The 20,862-nt window shown below is 39.5% G+C and overlaps 1 protein-coding gene and 1 long non-coding RNA gene across 4 annotated transcripts; both read left to right on the forward strand.

The window, feature by feature from the left end:
- Nucleotides 1-68: 68 nt before the first annotated feature.
- LOC135348365 (uncharacterized) lies at nucleotides 69-20,189 on the forward strand. 3 transcript variants are annotated; one of them, XR_010398736.1, is made up of 13 exons: nucleotides 69-157; nucleotides 417-716; nucleotides 766-1,044; nucleotides 1,156-1,338; nucleotides 1,396-1,515; nucleotides 1,570-1,622; nucleotides 1,804-1,975; nucleotides 3,589-3,649; nucleotides 18,248-18,314; nucleotides 18,562-18,648; nucleotides 18,831-18,869; nucleotides 19,126-19,280; nucleotides 19,761-20,189. XR_010398736.1 is itself a non-coding variant. In XM_064546559.1 (12 exons), the coding sequence occupies exons 1-12, from the start codon at nucleotides 91-93 to the stop codon at nucleotides 19,183-19,185; spliced, it is 1,488 nt and encodes a 495-aa protein (XP_064402629.1). In that variant the 5' UTR covers nucleotides 69-90; the 3' UTR covers nucleotides 19,186-19,467. The 3 variants fall into 3 exon arrangements, 2 of the variants coding, with proteins under 2 accessions (XP_064402629.1, XP_064402622.1); XM_064546559.1 differs by lacking the exon at nucleotides 19,761-20,189 and having other exon boundaries at nucleotides 19,126-19,467; XM_064546552.1 differs by lacking the exons at nucleotides 18,248-18,314; nucleotides 18,562-18,648; nucleotides 18,831-18,869; nucleotides 19,126-19,280; nucleotides 19,761-20,189 and adding exons at nucleotides 3,967-4,126; nucleotides 5,214-5,367; nucleotides 5,950-6,261 and having other exon boundaries at nucleotides 3,589-3,716.
- LOC135350768 (uncharacterized) lies at nucleotides 9,020-17,226 on the forward strand. The gene is made up of 3 exons (XR_010399268.1): nucleotides 9,020-9,197; nucleotides 15,995-16,178; nucleotides 17,028-17,226. It is a non-coding gene; the product is annotated as an uncharacterized LOC135350768 (long non-coding RNA).
- Nucleotides 20,190-20,862: the final 673 nt, after the last annotated feature.

Raw genomic sequence — 20,862 nt, forward strand, 5'->3', positions numbered from 1 at the left:
CCCCAGCTAACCTGGCCCCCTTCCCCTTTTATACCACGTCACGCTTCTCGTTTAACTGCATGGGAGGACTGCTGAAACAGTATTAAAATTATGTCTCTCAAGTTAAACATCGACGTTGTAGTCGTGTTCTATTTTGCTTCTCTGAGTGCTATCACTGGTACATGGTAGATCTATAACAAGCTACTGAACAGTGTCTCTCAGACAGTGGGACCAATACCATAGATCTATGCCAATACCGCGTCCATCAGTGCATGCAGTGGATACTTTGTTGCTATAGTTCTAGCATTAATTATACTGCTTTGAATTTTATATTAAATCTATCTGTTTTCTTTACAGCACAGTATTCAGTGAGTACGAGTTCGAGACTATATTAATTAACCAATACGTCTTTACTTTAATACTACGTTCCTTCACAGCACAATATTCAGTGAGTGTGGAGAGACCATGTCCAATGGAAACAGTCACTTTCACTTGCACTGCTGCTGGAGATTCCTTGAGATGGATACCATCAGATACCTCAGCTCCCATCACCGTTCGCAACACCATTGATCTCAATGTATCACTAATGCAATCAGGTTACACTGTGAAACTAACTGCATTCAATGACACTAGCTTAACATCTACTCTATCAAGAACAGCAGAGAACGGGATCACTGTGATGTGTGTGGAGTTTGTCCCTGTAAGCAATATAAGATCTTCAACAATTAATTTGGTTGGTGAGTTGCAGTCTTATCCATATACTAACTTTAATATAATTATATATAGATGCACCAGGACCACCTTCCATCATAAGACACTCCACTCTGAGCAACTCAGCCAATAAAGTTAATGTGACTATTGGTTGGGACCTTCCTGCTGAGACTGGTGGTAGAGATGATCTCACCTACTCAGTGACCATCTCACCTCCGGCCCAGCACTCTGCTACTGTCCTCACATCCACCTCTGTCACTGTGACTGCTCAATACAATGTGAACTACACTGTCGGTGTTGTAACTACCAACTGTGCTGGGAACAGTACAATTGCTGGGTACAACTTTAGGATTGGTGAGTCGACAGTAATTTCGTTTTTGTATACATGTACACCACCGATAGTACCACATGCGTGCAGATTCGATTCCAATACATAATTCTATCCAATTCTCCTTGTATATCCAGTTTCCTGTGTCCTGCCTGCCCCTCCACTAAATGGAACTTTGCTCAACACAAACTCTCACCTAACTGAGGGCTCAATCATTACCTTCCAGTGTGATCCTGGGTTTTCACTGGTGGGTGCAGCAACTACCACTTGTAACAACTCTGGTCTCTGGAATCCTGACCTGGCTCTATTGGAATGCTCATGTAAGTTTATTTGTGTCTTAATGTATGCTGTATATAACTATATTGACCTATATATAGACCCAGAAACTGGAAATGTTGCTGCTGTAGCTGGAGGTGTTGTTGGTAGTATAGTGATTGTGGCACTTATCATCCTGGTGGTGATAGTTCTCTTGGTGGTTCTCAGAGAAAAGAGAGAAGGTGAGTTGACACGTTCTCTCATCGTCTAACAAAATGTAATGATTATATTCACAGAGAGTGTAAGACTTAAATCAAACGACAGTATGGAAATGGATGATAAATTTGATGTAGGCTTTCTTAATTGTCATAATAGTGGAGTATTTTGTCTAGACTTTATACATGTGTTTTGGGGATTTCACAAAATTATATGACATGCACACTACTTCTGCTTGCGCAGGATCGGAGTACATTGTACAGATCTGTTTCTGAAATGTAATTCTTTACTTTATCTGTTTCCCGACATCCCAGGCTACAGTGGAGCCGGTAATCTATGCTGCCCTTAGCTCCAGCCAGCCCCACAAGAAAAGCAACACGACTGCCACAGTGGACCATCATCAGGTGACCTACGCCACTGTAGATGTCGCTGCCACCTGCAGGAAACAAGCAGCTAAAGCAGCCACCCTCCCCACCAGCCCAACAAGTGAGTCTGTTTGTGTTTGCTTCTGTCATTGTGGATGCATGGTTTTGATAGTTGTACAAGATAATGATAAAATCTTCTCATGCAGTGTATACAGGCTAATGCATATAGTCTGTTCCTGGTAGACAATGTCAGAAGCCTCTATCAATTATAAGTTTCCCATTCTTGTGATTAACAAGAAGTGTACTGCATAGAGTTGTCTATTCCTGGTAGAGTTGTGTTGTGCCAGTATTTCTGGAAATTTGCCTCTAAATTGTGTGTTAGACCATAGATAAAGGAAAGAGAGATTGGAAACGAAAGTACACTTGAATGAACAACTGCGTTGCGAATGTGGTTTAACCGAGGTTGCCTTATACGTTGCCAAAGAGACAAACCATAGACAAACGATAGTCTTACTCATGCAGTGAAGGAATTCTGCTTATAGCTTGCAGTTCCATACAATACTTGAGACCATATATGTGACACAGTACACTATACTTAGTTAGATAGCTCTAGCTATATAAGACTTTGTATCCCTTTAGCAACTTCATGTATAACAATCGACATTTATTTTGTCATTTTCCAAGTGATACCTGCCAACAAGGGGCATTGTATCGAAGCTTTGAGAGGTTTGGAAGAGTCTATAGATTTGCTTTTAACCTTATTTTCCCCCATTTGGGCTGACAAAACGGTTAGTTTTCAAATTAAGCCACACCCCTGCACAAAAGTAGCCGTTTTGATTTCCGTTTCCAATCTCTCTCCTTTATGGTCAGACTTGTCAGTTCCTCATAATAGCTTTAGTAGGGGAAATGGTTTGTACCCCTAATCACATTACTGACAGTCTTGTTGGCTGTATCTATATTAAATTTGGATGATTATAGTTTGTCCATACTAGGGCTTCTGTCCACACTTAAAGCCTTGTTCAGCCTGAACAGAATAATTATGAGTAGCAAACACTTACAGTGTATGTTTACACAGAGCCACTCCCTCTCTAGAAAAAACAACGTGCAGCTCTAGACCAGCTCCTTTCTATGCCTGAGCCCTATAAGCCCTCTCCCAGTCACAGTGTCTCTATAAAGCAGCTCCTACCTCATCATTTTGTTTCTCATGCATGCAAGACATTTCTTTCATCCTTCATTCATCTTAAAACACCATTATTGTACTTTTACTGCATTGCCTGAGGTGCCAGTTTATGAACCATTACCTTGTAGCCCTGGGCCCCATGCTGAGGTGCCAATTATGACAGTTAAAATTAATGTTTAAATTTCCACTAGACAGACTACACATGACAAAAGTGTAGTATACCGCATAGCGCGAAATTTTCGAGGCACTTATATTTCGTGGATTGGCCTCTAAAAGCCATTTCGTTGCACAATGTTCGCGGAAGCCACGCCTTTAAATCTTGCACGTTATAGCAGGTAAAGAACGATTTTCGTGGACTTAATTTTCGTGTAGGATTGCTAACCCACGAAATCCACGAAAATTAAGCCCCTCGAAAATTTCGCGCTATACGGTAGGTGGGAAATAATATTAATTATAGATGCAGTACAAATGTTTGTCCAGTCCATGTGGATTGTTTCTGTTTCAGTGTCTTTAGAAACAACTTTTACAGTGTTTTTACTCCCATAAACATACAGCCTCAGCCTCGGCAGATGTGGACAAGCTCCTGGACATTGACCAGGCCTTGGTGCAGATCAGGTCAATGAAGCACAAGTGGAGGGAGCTGGCTGAAGCTGTGAGGCTGCCAGAGACATTGATCAAACAGGTTTGTAATCCTATCTAGAGGCAATCATTGTATGCTGCGTGTATAAAGATATCAATTGCAAGTGTGAGCAGATGATATAAACATAATAGATTCATCATCGAATCATTCCTTAATAGGTTGAAATTGTTGATGGTATGAGCTACATGTTCTTTTAGTAGACAGTAACTTTCTCATGCCCTGCTTTACCATATTGTTTTGTCACACATTACTACTGGCAAAATAAAACTATACTTCATTTTCTCAACTATAGATTGAGGATTCATGCTGCAATGACAATGCTGGCTGCTTGACGGAGGTGATTAACCAATGGAGTTGCTCTGGACAACCAACGTGGAGTGAGCTGACTAACCATCTCAGTAAGATTGGGGAGGAGCAACTGGCAAAGGAACTCATGACTATCTACGACATTAGTGAGTACAGTCAGTCAGTGCATATATACACTAATTTTTCTGAATAATTATAATATTTGATACTCCAATGCTTTATTAAGCCCTACTATTATCTAAGCACTATATAAGATTGATATTGTTACATAGTTGAATCGTTAATAAATTATGCAGTACATTTCATAGTTGATATTGTCACATAATTATTATACATATAGTTGTTGAACAGCCTAAATAGGATGCATTCTTAACTTGCCTATCAATTTATTTTGATGATGTCACTAACATCATGTATAATAATTGTTATGATGCTTTCTTAAAAGGTGATGATCCAGTGTTGCAAACATACATTTTTTCCCAAGAGTGGGTTGTGTGTATAGTGATAGTGCATATGTTGTCCTAAGCCACCACATACATTCACTATGACTGACCTGTGGTATACCACCACAATTCATAGTGAATCAGAGTGGTGGCTTCAAAAAACATAATTGTACATGTATGCTTCCTCGCTTCCTTGTACTTAGGGAACCACTATAGTATACACCTACGTACCTGACAGTGTCCACTGTGTGATTCATTTGCTGACATACCAACCTACTGTGTAGCTGCATGTCTCAGTTTATAGTATACTGTATATACGCAGACTATGTACGTATAGTTCACATGTTGAACAATCACCAACACGATGTACTTCACCTATAGTCACCTTTAGCCCTTTGATATGTGGAGGTTCCAGAACAATATAATTATTGTATAGCGGGTAAATTTGGCGAAAAAGGCAATTGAACTATTATTGGTAATTTTTAATTTGACAATCATTTTATGCTGCATGCATTGATCTCTTACGGAATACTGGGACTGAGTAGGAAGGCAAACATTGGCGAATTTTAATTTTGGCGACCCAGCTCGCCTTGATTTGCCAAATTTCCAAATTTATACCCACTGTATACAGTATATCTAAGTTGTACAACATGCAAGTAGTTGTATTCTGCTGAATTTTAGAGAGCTGATCGATGTAAAGATCTGTAACTTTAGCTAGTTTTTCTATTTACGATACTAGAATGGTGAGAATCATTCCAATGACACGTACACTCTCTACACATACACACAGGTTGTCTCCCTGTGGAGTTGAGCTCTTGTTTGGCAGCACCAAAAACATTGCATAAGTACGACAAAACCTCTCCCCTCCCCTCTCAATCCCCCACAGTGACCGATGACAGCCCTGGACTACTAAATACACTTCCTCCGTCACGCCCTCCAAAACTGTAAGTTGAATACTAAAATTAATGTTCACCCATAATTATGTATGTATGGTATAATAATTATATCTTACCATTACAATTGTTATGGCTGTTCCTTAGTACAACCAAAGTCTTAATACACCAACCTACAGACACTAGCAAAGAGGTGTTGGTGTCTGTAGGTTGGTGTAGTGTGTCCATGCATAAAGCAACTAGATTACTTATTTTTATATCAAATGCAAATGCACTGAGTGCCCCCGTAAGTATGAGTAACAAGCAATGCAAGGATACTAATATAATTATTAACCTTGCCAGTGCTTGTTATGAATCCCTTATTGCACGAGTATAGCCATACTATTGATTGTTAATCGTTTGTGATGCAGTTTTAAGGACATTTTTAGCAGCAGTTTATTTCAGTAAAAAAAATTTGCCGCGGCCGTTATTCGAAAGTATGGTCGTCAAGGCAGTGATTACTGGTACGCGATTAATCACTGTACGAATCACAGTGAATAATAGGACAACATGCGATTTTCACTATAATTACGTCAAGACGCTGCCATGTACTTGTGTATAGCTACATGATCCTTATTTCCTCTCCCAATACAGAACTGGTGAGATGGTTCCAGCCCGTCCCCCTAAACCAGCCCCTAACATCGAACCCCCGGCACCTCCACACCCCTTTAAGCACTAGGTTTGTGGTATGGCATTAAACAATTCTTTTAGCACAAGATCAACTCAATACATGCATGAATTCACTTTTATTTTGTGCTGTAGTTTGGTCACCATCACTTAATTTTCAGCTTACATGCTTAACACATCAAAGTTTGTTATTCGTTCATTTTACTGCTGTTTTAAATCACTTTTACACATTAATTTTTTATCGCTGCTTATCCTCGAAATATATTTTGGCATCCTCTAGATTGCATGCATGTTGTATTTAATGTATGTGATCAGGTGAAGTTGTTTTGTAGCTCTTGTTCTAAATGATCCTGGCTTTTATTGCCTACTTTTAATCAGTTTCCGTAATGCATCAATGGAGAAACTTAATAGCTATATCTGTACATGTACATAACAAAGCTTTCTTGCAAGCATATGATAATTCACAATGACATGCATATGTTTTAAACAATGCCAATTAACTGTCTTGATATATTGTTCCCTACAATAGTTATAGGTCATTATTCATATCTAGGAGTCTGTACAGTCATCGTAATTATATAATGATGCATTTATAACTACTGCATTGGTGCTGTACGTATATAGCATGTACATGTATCTCTATAGGAAAGTAAGTTTTCCTGCTATAAAAGCAGTTGTTTAATTTTAAGGCTATAAAGTCCATTTTATTTTCTTGGTTGTTTATGAATGCATGGGATGCCAGCATTATGTATTGACTAGTGTATACAGAGTCTATAATAGTGTGTTTCCCACTGTGTACACTGAAGCTATAATGTTTCTCGATTTGCATTTCAAGTGAGGTGAAAAGAGGATTGTTGAGGCCTATAGTTGAATTGCTGTCTCTTCTCAGGGATAGGAATATGCATTGTCAGTTTATGGTCAGAGGAGGTCCGACATGGGTGCACAATTCATGCATTGATGTCATAATGATTGCAGACATGTGATAGTATTCATGCAGGCCAATGCACTATCTAGCTAGCACTTGTAGTGATTTGTGCATGCACACATGAATGTCGACCTCTGGTTTATGATAGTTGGGTTATAGTGACTAAGTCTATCTTTCAATCATAAGGTTTTATCCCTCTGCATGGCCTGGCTGTAAACACTAATAAGTGTATCAAAACTAAAAAACATTTGCAATGTGAACGTTGCTAGGATTGCCAGGAAAAGAAAAGCGCGAAAAAGCGAAGAAACAAGAAATTCGGCGAGTGCATAACTCCAATCCGTTACAACGTCATTCACATGTACTATTTCAAGAAATTTAAGCTATATATATACTTGTTTTGGTACTTTTCCTGGCCAATCCTTTCACATCAGTTGCAAGTAATAATAATTATTATTTAGTTTCACTGTCCAAAGGTGAATTCTTATTTAGTGCAATGACTGTGCCCAACCTGTATTTTGATTCTAAATTCCTTATCAACAGTAGGCCACTTGACTGTACATGTTCATGACGTTGTAACGGATTGGAGTTATGCACTCGCCAAATTTCTTGTTTCTTCGCTTTTTCGCGCTTTTCTTTTCCTGGCAATCCTAGCAACGTTCACATTGCAAATGTTTTTTAGTTTTGATTCCCTTTCTTTTTCAATACAGTAGTACATTAATGATAAGATAAAATTAATGTGACGTTGATTAATTTGTCATCGTCCTGTAATCTTGTTGAAGATAATATATAAGTGGTCGTTGGACAGAATTATATTATACTCCTCAATAGTCTCGATCCCAGGCCGCACTTCACTCAGGGAATTGAGGAGTTAGCCTCCTTCACCGGCCTTTTTTTCTCAATAATGAAAGTGAAATACCTATGAGGAACATCAAGAAGCAAGAGAAGTTAAGAAGAGAAGACAGGACTGGAATAAACATTTAGTATTTTATTCAGTCATTTATCTATGATAAAAATAATGGCAGCCATGTTTATACTGTAGATGTACTTCCAAGTGCAAAAGCATGGAGGCCTATGGTAGATCCAGTCAGTGCATACATCTAGCATAAATAGCATACCTGAAGTGAGAGAATGGAGAGCTGAGCTGAAGAAAGGAGGTTTTGTGTTTATCGATGTCACAGCCACGCCCACCTCATAAGTTGCCATGCGTTGCTGTGGCAGTCATTTAAAGATGGCGGAATTGCGTAGGTAAGAAAAGTGGAGCCTGAGAGGTCACCTGCGTCTTGGAAGCGGACGCAATTCTGAGAAAAACGCCCATGCTCCGGTTTGTAGTCGACTAGAGGCTGTATCTAGAATCTTCTGAATATTCACCTCCACTGTGGCCAGGCCTGTCCTGGTGACACTGTTGTCTTCACCTGCACTCTGCCTGGTGTTACGAGTGGTAGTCTTATATGATGAATGGCAATCGAGTTGTATCTCTGATTCTGAGTAAAATTTGCAAAGAAAAAAGTTTGATTTTCCCTGAAAAATAACATTTTATGTCCACCAACACCAAAAACTAGGTCAGTATAGTCACCTATAATTATACAAGTTAGCCTCAATCCTCTGGTGCAACATAATTACCCCCTTTGATCTAGCTAGCTGTAATTAGATTGAGGCTCTACCAGAACATGCATGTTTTATTGTTGGTTATAATTTATACAGTGTGTTCATATCATAATTATCTTCTTTTCCCTCACAAGTCCGATTGCTGACTTTAATTTATCAATGCCGTGCAATCTGACATCATTCAGGAGGTACGTTTATACAGTATAAGGTATAATATTATGCAGTATGGGTCCACAGTGACACTGAAAAATGTTCGAGGGTGAGGGTGAGGGGTGTATGTAGGGATAGGTATTTAATTTGGGGTTTCTAATGCTTTAAGCTACATACAGGTACACGTAGTTTGCTTATATTGCTATGCAGACACCTAAAAGATTGCAAAACTTACCAGCAATGCATCATATTAATGGATTTCCTTGTGTGTGTGCACATAATCAACAAAAGCAAGAACCATGATCACTTGCAGGAGGTGGAGAAAATGTAACAATTAAGACTCCATTCTCAGCCTCACTCACAGGTCCGTCTGCCAGCTAGTATAGAGTTGAACATGAATGCTGTACCGAAGACCGTGTACAAGTATGCATGACGGAGCCTCGCCCCCTCCCATCTCCTCTATCTCACATGTTGACATGCAAGGTGACAGCCCTGAGAAACTAAAGACGCTGCCTTCCTCATGCCCACCTAAACTGTAAGTTGAGTGCCACAAAACCAGATGCACCCATGTCTTATAGTACGTTTGTTGTGTATAGCACAAAGTTTTCATCAACGAAAAGGTGTTGGCTGGTATTTGGCTAACAATGAACCCCACGCCTTTCTAAACAATACACCAAGCACTAGGTGTGTGGTATGAAATTATTTTTCTAAATTGTTTGCACAAAAAAATCAACTCGAATTCATGGAGTTTGCAATCATTTGTCAGCTTACACATTTAGCATGTCAAGAGAGTTTATTCAAGTTAGGGCTTCTCCATTTCATTTGCATCACTTTACCAATAATTATTGTTTGATTATCCAAGGAACATTTGTAGAATAATTGTCAAATAGCATCTACTGAGTTGATAGGCATGATCAAATATATATTAACACATAGCTCATCAGACATAGCTTATTTTAACCATTGACCCCTAACTGTCTTTCTCAAGTCCAGCTGTTTTGTTATAATACCTCAAACTGTTGTATAGGCCTAAGAAATTACCATGTATTATTATTGTTGAGTATAATTGTAGGCCCCAGTCTCACATGCATGTACCTGTAACTTGAGCTATATGAAGCAGCTATAATTATAGTGGATCATCTAGATTGCTCTACCGTATATATAGCGGGTAATTTTCGTGAGGTAAAAATTTGTTCAACTCGAACAAAAAATGGTGGTAACATTATTTTCGTTTGACTTCATTACATGCACTACATTGCATGCGTTCCAGTAAACAACACCTATACGTTTTTTGGGAGGAAAATTTCGTAGATCAGCTTGCCCACGAAAATTACCCGCTCTATATGGTATATGACATTGTATACACTGTACACTGTGGTTATTAGTTTATGGCTCCATCATTGTCATCACATTGTTACCATAATGCAGCAACATCGAAATGAATGCTATATATATAGCCCTTGATTGTTCTTTGACGGCTTATACGTCGTGACAATTGAATGCTTTTAAGCACATGACAATTGACATCATGCCAACTGTCTTTGTATTGTTCACTACATTATGGCGCTATACAGGCATCTGTAAATTGAACATCGAAATTGTAAGCTAATCTGTTTGTGGTAGCCTCGTCCCCAGGCCGATTTTTCTTTAATTAATAGAACGGAAAGAGAAAAATAAACTGGGTAAATATTGGGTGTGTGCATGTGGGCGTAATTTGTTCAGATCCAACACATTCCACTGGCTATGACATTTATTCTTATGGCAACCATGCATACTTTTTCAGGCGATTTGTTGCCTATTATATACAACTGTTGTAAGACAAATTGCCTGCAAATTTGCAAGCAACTCATTGCATACAATACTTGTGGCAATTCACAATGGTTGGAGGCAAAAATTAAAATTGCCTGAAAATTGCCTGGTGTATGTGGTGACCTTAATTATTCTTTCTGGTTTGCTAGTTCGTTCACTGGTTCTCAGGTTTAAGTGTATACTGGTGTTCCCTGAATTTACCTATTAGTGTGGTCATTGGATCATCCGATAGTATATGCAATTATCAAGCCTATTTTTCTCCTTGGCCTTTCGTTCTATTAAAAGAAAATCGACCTGAGGATGGGGCTATATTTGTGGTATAGTTAGGGTTAGGGTTAGTTTATATTCAGTGATATTTTTTAATCTAATGTTAACCTCTTAGGCATTTTCATTTCATGAGTGGGGAGTATAACTCGTATAGTTCCTCCTTTCCAACGAATTACTTTAAATATTATCATGTGCTACTGTTGTGGGTGTAATGCTAATCTTTGTTAGCTAGACCAGTGCATGCATAATATAGAGAGTAGAATATGTTTTGGTATGTGGTAAAAATCAATACCTAAAAGCTAATGAACAATGCATATGTTTAGTTAACACTCTTTACCAAATCAAGGTTTAGATCTCTGGAAATCATTTACTGCCACAAAACTGCAAGTATATATATATATAATGCCCATTTTGTTGATGCCCTTGTCCAAATTTTACAATCATAATTATGGTTTTATTAATCCACTATTCTACTTATAAAGTGTTAATACTATTAGGTGGCAGATATTATATTATGCCTCGGGGTGTAACTACAGAGGAACACCATAAAGCTGACCGTCTGTGTGAGGCTGGTGAGTATGCAGTCAGTGCATTAGTGCATTAGATATTGGCATGTGGTAGACTCTAGTAAGTGCATGGGACTGCATACAAACTGGTCATTCTAACAACATCTACGCAACAACACATCATCTGCATACATGAATCTTCCTTTGCCTCATTTAAGTTGTTATTCCCTTTTAATGCATCTCGTTAATACTAAACCCCCCACCCACACACACACACATACACATGCTTGCAGTTCGACCCTTAATTGTCTCACTTAATGTTTTTAATTGGTTGTCTGACGCCCCAATGCCTACACACCCACACGTCGGCTATATCCAAGGGTGTTACTGTACAACATGCACTGTAAGCTGTTGAGGTAACTGTTAATAGATCTCCCTTGCATAAATGTGATTAGCCTCAGCCCGGGGACGAGACTAGAATGTGGTATGCCTGGTACTATCCTTGGGAAAGCCTGGGTGCTATTTATTCCTTCCCACAAACCCTATAGCTGTGGATGAGTTTTTACATTATATATATAATATTTAACTGTTAAAAAAATAATCTCGCTCTGTCCATAATTTATGTACCAAAAGACGTGTGGGATCGTATATGCCAACTTGTGTTTTCGTCAAATGAATGAAGTTTTCTTCAGTTCTTGCCTGCCTTAGCTAACATGTATGTATGCATGCGTGCAGTCTATTATGACACCAACATTTTGGTGCATGTATTCAGCAGTAGCAATTGGCTATGCATAATTAACTCTATACCTACCTCATGCACTACCCTCAATGGTCACTCTTTGCAAGCAGGTGAATAATTTCCACTAATTATGTCCGTTGATTTCTGTCTGCTTTGTTTACTATTGTGCTAGTTATTTGCTCGTCTGCGTCGGTAAATTTGATGTCACACTTAGTTTTTCCTTTTAGTGTCTTCCATTAGGCTGGCATGCTTATGGCCCTGAGAAAATAATTAAAGTCTGTGTATTTATTTGTACACAAAAGTTAAATTTCTAATTTCTATTAATAGCTAAAAAGAGTTAATTATAGGTTCACACCTCACATAGCAAATACAACATCACACAGCACAACACAGTATATAGGAATTTCCCTCAACGTATATACTCTCTCCAAGGTTGATTTCACTTGCTATCATGTGGTTTTTAAGATTCACAGAGGGCTGTCCCTGGGAAAGTCCCAAAGTAAGTGGCGCCAAGAGGTAGTGGTGCGTTCAGTGGTCGCTATACATAGGCTGCTACTGTAAATAATGATATCCCACATCCCACAATTGATTTAGTGGTCATTATGAAGACCTATAGTTGTCTAAGTGCACAGACATACCACCATCTGCCCATTCTCACTGTTATGGTATCCCGTGCTTTATAGCGACCCAATAGGCTGCTTTGCTTCTGTCACATGATTTGTTTTTGTGTGTGATGTAATCAGCAATACCTATTGGTATAAAAGTGGTACTTCTCCACTCTATCTTAATTGTAAATTCCATGCTGCCAATAATGGAATTTCCCGTTGGTCGTCACTACGGTGACTAACAATCGGTTGGTGGCACCTTTTCACAGGAACCCTCTTCTTAGAGTGGGCACCTGTTCAAACAAAATATGCACATAGTATATCAGTGTTTGCTTTTATAAAATGACTACTATTTTTGTCTGGTGCTACACTATATGGAAGAATTGTAGCCTCGTTCCCAGGCTCTCCTTTTTTCTGTTCTTTGTCACAATCGTTCAATAAGATAAATACGGTATTAATTGGAGGAATAAAGAAAGAATAAAGGTAAAGTTAAGAAAAGGGAGAGCCTGGTATGCGAAGTCGCGTGACGGTAGAAGGATGGTAAAAGTATGAAATTGAGTATGGGCAGGTAGATGTTGAGATATTGGACTGCCCCCACACCTCAATCTCTATGACTAAAAACTTTGTGCAGGACTGGTGGACATGCATGACCATAGATTTGGAATTGGGTGTTATACAATATTGATCCTGGCCTTGGTAGATTTTCTTAGTGTCTTAATTAATGCGTGGGCGAACTCTACGTCATGATTGTGGGCTACATATCGCACGTTCATAAAAATGTATGTGGATCACGCGATTTCGCATACCAGGCTTTACTTTTTCTTTCACGTCCATCATGTCCTTCTTTAGTGCCTCCCATCATCTCTAACTCATTTATATTGAGGAAACAAACAAGAACAAAGCCTGGGGACGAGGCTAGAAGAATTGCATGCTATACTAAAGAAGGATTGTCTGTGTCTATAAGAGGAAAATTTAAACTTCACCTTTACAATCTTTCTTAGTGATTAATTTTGCTATACTTGACAGTGTAGCTGCTATATAGGTGTAGCTGTTTCTAGTTTAGTGACAAAGATGTTTAATTGTTGTGGATCTATGAATTCTGTTTCTATATCAGTTAAAATGTAGCTATAAGAAAGAAAATGAAGCCATAGGTTCGCCTGGCAATAGCTATGTTTACTGCATGCATGGGTTTATAATCCCAGGTTTTTTTTTAATGAATATGCTTGTCTTTACTGCAAGGAATTTTAAGGCTCGATCTGCAGTCACTTTGCCTATGTGCACTAAGTGATTACCCTATACGTGATTCAATATCTGTAGCTGCGTCTAATTGTAGTCACAATGAATGTTTGTGTGGAACTATACGAATTATTCAAGTGTATATACCGGTAATTAAGGCCCGTGTTATTGCGTGTCTTGCATGCACTTCCCACTAATAATTATTGATTGCATGATCACTGATATGACACTATTGTGCAAGCTGGGTTTGGCACTGATTTGGACCAATGAGAATCAATGATGATGATGTATTGCTGATAGGTCCCTTTGTATATAAGGCACCAATCAGGCAAGCCAGGGTAGTACATGTGTACAGCTGTGTTCCACTGTACTTTCAAGAGTTTTCAAAGCCTTTTTGCATAATGTTGATACCTTTCAAATAATTGGAACGAAAGAGAGGGACCTCTTGTTAGAGTGCTCCCTCTTACAATAAAACAAACAAAAATCCACTGTGTATGTATGTATGTGAGTTAATATTTTTATGCTAATCTTTGCATGAGCCTTACAGCAGTATATATTATATCTTATCTACATGTATGTGCAATTGTTTGTTCGAGGTTTACTTCATACAATACACATATAATTTCTGCTTGATGTACATGTACATGTAGCTACTTATAACTTTTTGGCTAAGCTATGAGCAACCGACACTGTTACAGTATCAAAGTCCTGCATATGTAGTATACCTTAGTCTACAGTGTTTCTATTTGACAGTCATATATGTGTGGAGCAGCAGAGCTGCGCAGATGCATGCCTTTGAATTATGTGTTAGCCCATGAACTCAATTAATAACTCTGCCCAGAAGATCATGGATGTGAATGTTTTATAGTCAATGGTCCCCGTTAACACCTGCTTTTCGTTTAACACATGCTTTTTGCATAGTTTTTAGTTGCCCTTGCATCCCTATACCCCATGCATGGTGAATACGAAACGGTGGATGAATTGGTGCAAGGGGGAAATTTTGCAGCACATCCCTATTAAGTCAACTTTTCATGACTCATGTGTTAGTTTTCTCAACCATCCATGCAAGGTCTTCACACAACACTGTACTGTTGGCTGCATGTACGTGTCTACTGTTTGAGAATTTCCCTGGGAAAGCATGCATGCACCCTTTATGAGCATTTCAATTGAAAGTGTGACCTTCTTTTTATCACACTATTATTCAGTAGTATTTAGCTGTCTGGTATATAGGTACACTGTAAAAAATGATTGAAAAAAAGTGCGGTGGACACACTAAAACCGTCGCATATAGCACGCTTTTTTGAAAAAGTGTGCTATATGCGACGGTTTTAGTGTGGTCACCGCACTTTTTTTTTTACAGTGTATATGTGTATATAATTATACTGAGGTACATTAAAGATGACTATATTATATAGGGTGAATCAGAAACTAAATGTTTGTGTTGTTTACTATACATGAGCTGCATGGTTTAGGTAACTAATGTATATACATGTGGTACTATCCCTGGGAAAGCCCCAATGCTGTTTACTCCTTCCCACACACGCCTATACCCAACTGTGGAGTTTCTACAACATGGACTCTGAGTGAACCTTCTGTGACCTTCTTTTTATCACACTTTTGTACTTATAGCTATAGCTATCATGTGTTTCTTCAACATAATTATGAGCTGCATGCAGGTACGTAACTCTTGTTATCTCGTGCGTGTACGCATGCACAACAGGGATAGAGTGATTGGTGTGTCTGTGGGTCTGTGACTGTGTTGAGCCAACTATAGACACTTTTATGAATTGCTTTAACTGCACCCTGGCAACCATAAAACTAATCTAGCTATTAGCACTGGTCTAGCTATAACTGTGTAGCTCTATCGAATGCTATATAATGCAACTACATTGCATTGGCAACCCTCAGAGGATGATAGTTAGTGGTGCATGGGTGTGGTTCCTGGCATTGAACCGCGAATATTAGAACCCACAGACATTTCTGCTGAGGGCCAAATAACAAAAATTTACACCTGTGAAAATTTCCCACTATACGGTATCTCTTTCTCTAATCAGTTACCTTGTAAGCTATCAATATTGTTGTACATTGAGCTTACCTGAACAGCTGTCTGAAAGATTTGTATTTGACTTAGATATTGTGTTTGAATTAGTTCTTCCTCCCCCTTCCTCAGCTCCTCTGGTATTGATACTGGACTGGCTGTATTTGGGGTGGTGCATGTATCGTATCCATGATGACATGGCCCACACAAACCAGCAGATGTACTCGTGTGGTTCACTGGCCCCCAAAATGAGGAGGGGAGGATGTATGGACTCACACTATCACAAGCCAGGAGAGCCATGGGAGAAGAGTGAAGGGTAAGGGTGTGTGATGTATGTGAATACCGTATAGTGTGAAATTTTCGAGGCACTTATATTTTGTGGAATGGCCTCTAAAAGCATTTCGTTGCACAATGTTCGTGGAAGGACTGCTCACCGGAAGCCACGCCTTTAATCTTTGCAACGTTATAGCAGATAATTCTAATTAAAGAAAATGTTCGTGGACTTAATTTTTGTGTAGGATTGCTAACCCATGAAATCCGCGAAAATTAAGCCCCTTGAAAATTTCGCGTTATACGGTACGTATGCTATATGATTGAGGGTGTAGTGGGGTATGGGATAAAGGTATGTTGATGTTATGTAGATTAGGTGTACTGATCATGTACAAAGATGTGTGTGATAAGGTACTTTGTACATGTGCATGTGGTATAAATGTGGTGGTCACCGCACTAGTGAGCGTCCAAGTGTTGAGTACAGCTTGACATGTGAATGTGTTGTGTGATGTAAATTGAGGCAGAGTATAATCAAGAGAGAGAGAGAGTATCGAATGTAGGCATACTGTGTATCAGATGTATGCGGAGAGTAATGTGACTACTTTTTATGCACACTGACCATGCAATCCAAGTGTGGGTGATGATATGAAAGCAACTCTCCAGTTGCTTTAGTGATAGTGTATGAGTTGACATTTCTTAGACACCAGTGCTTCACTGAAACAGAGTAATGTCCTCAAAAGCTGACACTGTAAGAAACTTTCAAAGTGGATTCCATAGAACATTACAAAATATTTTGTGTTGTACTGTGACTACGGTATCTTGAGTGCATGTGTTCAATGTTGCTCTAATATTTTTTTTCTCTCTCCCTCTCTCTCTCTCTGTCCACATTTTCCAGTGTTTACCAAGTTGCTGGGTAAGAGAGTGTTCAAGAGATACCTCGAGCTGTTCCTGGACTCCCCATATTTCATGGACTGGTGGGTTATTATGACTCTAGAAGCCATTATTTACAATATCATACAAGTTTGCTCCAAAACACTTTCTGTTTGTGTACTTTGTTGCAATTTCAACATTGATAATGTACTCCAGTTATTTACATGTACCCCCCCCTCACACACACATGCACATACACCCCCAGAGCAATATGACAATGCCTAGTGCAATATGCTGGAGTGGTCTGTCTCACCTCACTCTGTCAGCTGCTAGGGAGAATGATCCTCAGAGGGAGAATAGAACAACACATCCAATGTGAGTCTTTGAATAATATCTACGTAGCTAATGACTTATAGGCGAACAACTCAAAGCCTAGGACGACTGCATGTACCTATATTAAGTCGTATATTGTATCATTCGGGATTCCTTTGTACATGTACTAGTCCCGTATTAGAATATGATCTACGTGTGAGAAGTACCTCAGAGGTGGTAATCGTGTACTGCATAAAGAGAGTGCATAGGGAGGCGCACGGGCTGTTTTAAAAGTAGACCCTCGCTAATCGGAATAGAGCGGGACCAGACTCCATTCGAATGTATGAAATTCCGGATTAACAGATGTCATTAATCGATTATAAATAATCGTTAACAAAGACACTTGTACGTGTACATGTATTATGAATATACATGTGACCTTTATTCAAGGTGCGTATTCTCAGCTGAAGTGATCCTTTACCAGGAGTAATGGAACAGGGTCCCTTAAGTAGAAAGCTAGAATTGTAGTTTGTTCTTTAGCCCCAGAACTTCTAAGACTCCAGGCTTCTTTGAGCTTTATGGGTTCTGGTTTTACCCTTACCTTTTAAGGCACATAACCTGTTATTGTCATGAGTTAAAGCGTACTCACTGCTATAGAGTCCCCAAGGCCATGATAGTGTTCATGGTTGGAGTGTTGTGAGTTGTAGCTTTCATTGCTTCCTCTAGTACTGGCTTGTAGTGCTGCCTTGAAGCTGTAGCATTGCCTACTGCTGTTTTAACAGTTAGTGCAGATGTTACCATCATTAGTGTTCAGCTTATGAGTTTTTGTTTCTCTCTCTCTCTCTCAACACACACACACACACACACAGCCTCAGCCTCAGTCCCAGCCCTGCCTGATGTAGACAAGCTCCTGGACATTGACCAGCATATCAGGTCAATGAAGCACAAATGGAGGGAGCTGGCTGAGACTATGAGGGTGCCAGAAACAATGATTGAACAGGTACGTACTCGAATCCATCAAGGGTCAAACATTGATAGTCATCAGGAGTACATGACATGCACATGTACTGTACATACATACATGTACTTATAGTAGAGCAGCATAATTATCCACAAAATGCGGGAGTTTCCGTGCGTGGAATACAAAATTAATGTGGATAAGCTAGCCAAATCCATGATATTTTTGCAGCACACATTTTTTAGCAGATCTATCTTGCTGTGATGTTGGTGCATGTGTGTGTGTGCAGGTGGACTTCTACATCTCCCAGAACCAGGCGGTCAACCATGCAGTGAGAGAGGCAGCCTGCATCTGTACTGCAGAGCTGGGCACTAAGGTGAGTGGGTGGTCATGTGATTATGCCTGTGTAATCTATATCCCCTAAAGTCCGGTATCATGTGTTCAGTAGCACACATGATTATAATAATTATATTTACACATTACAGCTCAACAATTCAACCCCTCCTCCACACACACGCACACACACGCACGCACACACACACACACACACACATGCAGGTGAACAAGGATTGTCTGAAACCATACAGGGGACGACTGGTGAGTGTACTGTTGTAGTGTTTCCATGACAATGTGTGGAGTTTTATGGTGTAGTGGGGTATGGGATAAAGGCGTGCTAGCTTATGTGTACAAAGTGTTTGTGATACGGGTACGTGTGCTTAGTAGATTATGTGGTAGATAAATGTGGGCCAGTGTACACAAGAGATCCCTCAAGTGAGCTTATGTGTTGTGGATGTAAATAGAATTGTAGAGTCATACGTAATAGCAGTTCTAATCTTGCCCCCCTTCCCTCCAGTTCAATATCCTGCTTGGAGTGCTGAGTGGTGTTAGACAGAATAATAAGTGTGTGTGGTGACCGAGTGTCCTCCCTCCTCCCCCTCTGTGCTGAGACACTCACGACACAGACACTATCCTCAACACATCAACCTCCTGGAGACACTGCTCAAACTGGTGAGATGGGTGATAAATGGATCTCATTGTGTCATCGACATGCATGCACAAATCACTATTATAAGTTCAGTGCATTAATGTCCTTGCTTGATAACGTCCAGGCCAAAAAAAACACTAGCACTTATAATTATTCGTGCACGCATGTTGAACGTCCTCTGATGGCGACCCTATAATTATGCTCTCTAAGTCTATAAAGTTACTTTAGTGATGTATGTTGTACTATCGACAGCGTGGATTGAAATTTCTTAGACAGCTAAGTTCCTCAAAAGCTGACACTGTAAGAAACATTCGATACTTTTGAAGTAGGTTCCACATAACAATTTCTTTGTAAATTGTACTGTGACTATACACGTATCTGAATGTGTTCAATGTTTCTCTGTTCTTATGTTTCTCTGTCTTTGTTTCCTACATTTAAGCTATTTCAATAGATAATGAGATCTGCATACTCCACTTATTACAAGTACTCCCCACCACATGCAGAGCAGTGACAATGCCTGGTGGTGCAGTCTGCTGGAGTGGACTGTCTCACCTCACTCTGTCAGCTGCTAGGGAGAATGATCCTCAGAGGGAGAATAGAACAACACAATCCAATGTGAGTCTTCGAATAATATCTATATACGTTGCTACATGACTTAGGCTTGTATAACCAATATTATTATGACTTAAGCCAACAACTCAAAGCCTATAAGACAACTTTCAAATCATATGTAGTGTCATTCAGGATTCGTTTGTACGTGTATGCATATTAGACGTTAGACTACATATTGGCTGTTTTAGTTGAGATTGTCTTTGAAGGTGGTTTGACATAGCGTTCACAGCTTTTACTTTATGTACATCACTACATGCACTGCATACTTTTTATTTGGTTTCTTTATAAATCATGTCACCAGCCGAGGGTTTGCACTTTAGTGCTCTAGTTATAACTTCATACAAAACATGTGTAGTGGCTTTTTAATGAACAACGTTATTGTTTACATTGTTCTTAAGTATATAGTTGAACGGATGTAGTGCTATATTGTTTACATGTACATTAACTGAAGATGAAAATTACCAGAAGTTTCACAGTCCTACTGGTCCATACGCCTGGTTAGTGTTCAGTTCAATCTCCTCTTTGGGTAACTAGTCCAATTAACTTTGAAGTCAATTAACCGTACTGTCTGCAGCAACCAAATTAAGCCACTATAGTTCTAATGAATGTGTCCACTAGCTAGCTACCACCACTAAAATGAATCTGATTAGAGCCTTGCTTCGCTCGGAATTATTTTGCATAGGAAATTTATAGGGTCCTTCGTTATTGTTCCACTATCTCTCCCTCCCTCTCAGGTACTCTGTGGCTGAGGATGTGAGGCTCTACTCTCAGCAGACCTGGAGGGTGGTCACACAGACCAGGGGAGTGCAGCTGGTAGAGCAGCACATCCACAAAGTGGTGAGTTTTCGTGCTTGGAACACGAATATGGACAAGCTAGCCAAATCCATGATATTTCTGCAGCACAAATTGTTAGTTGAGATCCTTATCACGCATGCACGCGCACACACACACACAGGTGAACAAGGAGTGTCTGAAACCGTACGAGAGACGACT

This window comes from Halichondria panicea, chromosome 1 (assembly GCF_963675165.1).
Source record: "Halichondria panicea chromosome 1, odHalPani1.1, whole genome shotgun sequence".
In the NCBI taxonomy this organism is placed as follows: Eukaryota; Metazoa; Porifera; class Demospongiae; order Suberitida; family Halichondriidae; genus Halichondria; species Halichondria panicea.

Coding starts and splice junctions, on each gene's coding strand:
- LOC135348365 (XM_064546552.1), top strand. CDS start 91: ATGTCTCTCAAGTTAAACATCGACGTTGTAGTCGTGTTCTATTTTGCT. Junction 158..416: donor TTCTCTGAGTGCTATCACTG/GTACATGGTAGA, acceptor GTTCCTTCACAG/CACAATATTCAGTGAGTGTG. Junction 4,127..5,213: donor CATGACTATCTACGACATTA/GTGAGTACAGTC, acceptor ACATACACACAG/GTTGTCTCCCTGTGGAGTTG.